Source organism: Octopus bimaculoides, chromosome 5, assembly GCF_001194135.2.
Source record: "Octopus bimaculoides isolate UCB-OBI-ISO-001 chromosome 5, ASM119413v2, whole genome shotgun sequence".
In the NCBI taxonomy this organism is placed as follows: Eukaryota; Metazoa; Mollusca; class Cephalopoda; order Octopoda; family Octopodidae; genus Octopus; species Octopus bimaculoides.
The window spans coordinates 105,439,016-105,441,406 of NC_068985.1; the positions used below are offsets into that span (position 1 = coordinate 105,439,016).

At 33.3% G+C, this 2,391-nt stretch overlaps 1 protein-coding gene across 1 annotated transcript in view; it reads left to right on the forward strand.

Moving 5' to 3' along the window:
• LOC106880222 (uncharacterized) overlaps positions 1-2,204 on the forward strand; it is a gene marked incomplete at its 5' end in the record, with an annotated part of 61,697 nt that extends 59,493 nt beyond the window's left edge. The window contains one exon of the mRNA XM_052968093.1: positions 1,837-2,204. Within this exon, the coding sequence (XP_052824053.1) occupies positions 1,837-2,204 (368 nt within the window). The remainder of the gene's footprint in view (positions 1-1,836) is intronic.
• Between the last annotated feature and the right edge of the window lie 187 nt (positions 2,205-2,391).

Sequence of the window (2,391 nt, forward strand, 5' to 3'; positions counted from 1 at the left end):
ATATATATATATATATAGGTGTATGTACGCATATATATATATTTATAAAGCACATACATATATACGTGTATATGTATGTCCATATGTGTGTATGCTTTCACTATGTGCAACAGAAGCAGTATTACTTTAAAATCACTATCTCTGTATCATACTCAAAGCAGATATATCCTAGAATGCCTAATTAAGTGTGGTATTCTCTTATAGACGTACAGTTTTCAAACCACATAAATTTTATCTGTAGCAGACGAAGATTGGTTTCAGCTTTAAGAACTCTTTGTTTTATCCCTATTTAGTGAATTTTATTCCCTATCCTGGATTTATTTTAATTATTCCAATTATATGAACTGTAAAATCATATTTCAAAATGACTATTTATTTTCCGTTTCCTTAAATTTTTTCCCGGTTTTTAATTTTTACAATTGTTGATTTAAATAGAGCCTGCCAAATTTGCGAATATCCCTTCGATTTGTGTTAATATAAATTTCAATTTATTTAATGTCTTCGAATTAATCTAATCCGGATCTCAATTAATAAAAGCTCACAAATAAATATTAACCCGTACGCTTTACGTTTTTGACCAACGCAAATATATTTATCTACACGTTTATTTACACATTATTTAAACAAACGACATGGTTTTGGATATAAATTATACTGTCGGTTTGGAGGATCTTTCAATTGTAATAGAAAATAGTTTTCTTTAAAAACAATGTTGTTTTATATGCTTTAGCTAATCAGCGACAAATCGATTTGTTTATTTAAACAATAGCATTGTTCAATTAATTAAAATTTAGAAGCAAATGTAACCGATCCTTCAACATATTTTTCTAAATATAACGTGTTGTATTTTTTTTTTATCTTACACTACATACTTCTATCTTTTCTTTTCTTTCTTCCTTCTGTTTCCTTTTCGACTGTAAATCTTCTGAATCATGTCATTGCAGTTGATATAAATGCAATGATAAAGGCGGCTGAGTCGTTGGCAAGCTGGGTAAAAAGCCTAGCAACATTTAGTTCTTCTTTACTCTCTGAGTTCAAGTTCCGCCAAGGTTGGCTTTGCCTTACCATCCAATTGGAGTCGATCAAATATAAGTATCAGTTGATCAATGGGATCGAACGACTTATACACTCCACCGAAATTGCTGGCCTTGTGCCGAAGTTTGAAACCAGTAGAAATGCAATGAGGCGAACTTGATTTTAAAAATATTTCAATTGAGAAACGTAATTGCAGCTCTTAAGCTATTGTTCTCAGTAGTTTAATATCTTCTATATTACAGACTTTTTTTTATCCTTTCTTGAATTTTGGATTCCTGTGAGGAAATGCCGTTTGATTCAAAAGGTGCAACTATTTTTCACATTCTCAAGTCTTTCCTTTCTGAACGTAGTATCCCACTCAGTAATATTCTTACCTGTGCGTCTGATGGAGCCCCTTCGATGATAGGAAGATACAGAGGTTTTTCATCTCTCCTAAAGCATGAAATTTCCCACCAGGTACTAACTGTTCATTACTTGGCACACTGGCAGCATTAGTGGCAAAAAATATGAACAGTAGATTGAATGATGCGCTACAGTTAGTTATCAAGACTGTGAACAAATTGAAGTCCAGTCCCTTGTCTGATCGAATTTTCCGTCAACTCTGTCTGAGGATTATACTAAACTCCTAAACTCCTAAACCATACCGAAGTGCAGTGGCTGTCAAAAGGAAAGTGTGTTTTACACTTTGTCGAACTGTTTCACTTAATCATATCTTTCTTTGAAGATACTCCAAAATCTGCTTCATTGATGGTTGCAAGATGCGATATCTTTTTTTTTTTTTTTTTTTTTTTTGTGATATAGTCAAGAAACTAAGTGATTTGATTAAGTTATTTCAAGAAAACAGAAAAACTCTCGTTGATTGTAAATCATTTATCACTCACGTCATTTTGAAAATGGTGCTGTATAAGACTAACATTTCAAAATGTCAATTTCCACAACTTGATTTTTTGAAAGATGAATTGAAAGATGAATTGGATTTAACTACATATCGCATGGTGGAGCAATTTCAAGATGTTATTGTGCTGAATATTCCAAACTGGTATAGCAATCCGTTTGGGGTCGATGCAGTTGATTGCGAGGACGATGTTCATCAGGAATTGATAGAATTACAAAATGACAATGACGCCACAATGCGATGTCGCCGTAATGGCAAAGGAGGTTTATGGTAGCATCAAAGTATATTGAATTCCTACCCCAATTTGTGGAAACATCTCAAATTACTTTTGCTTGCCTTCCCTACCTCATACTTTTGCCGCGACCGCTAAGTTACAGGGGCGTAAACACAACAACATTAGTTGTCAAGCGATGGTGGTGGGGGCAAACACAGACATAAACACACAAATATATATATATATA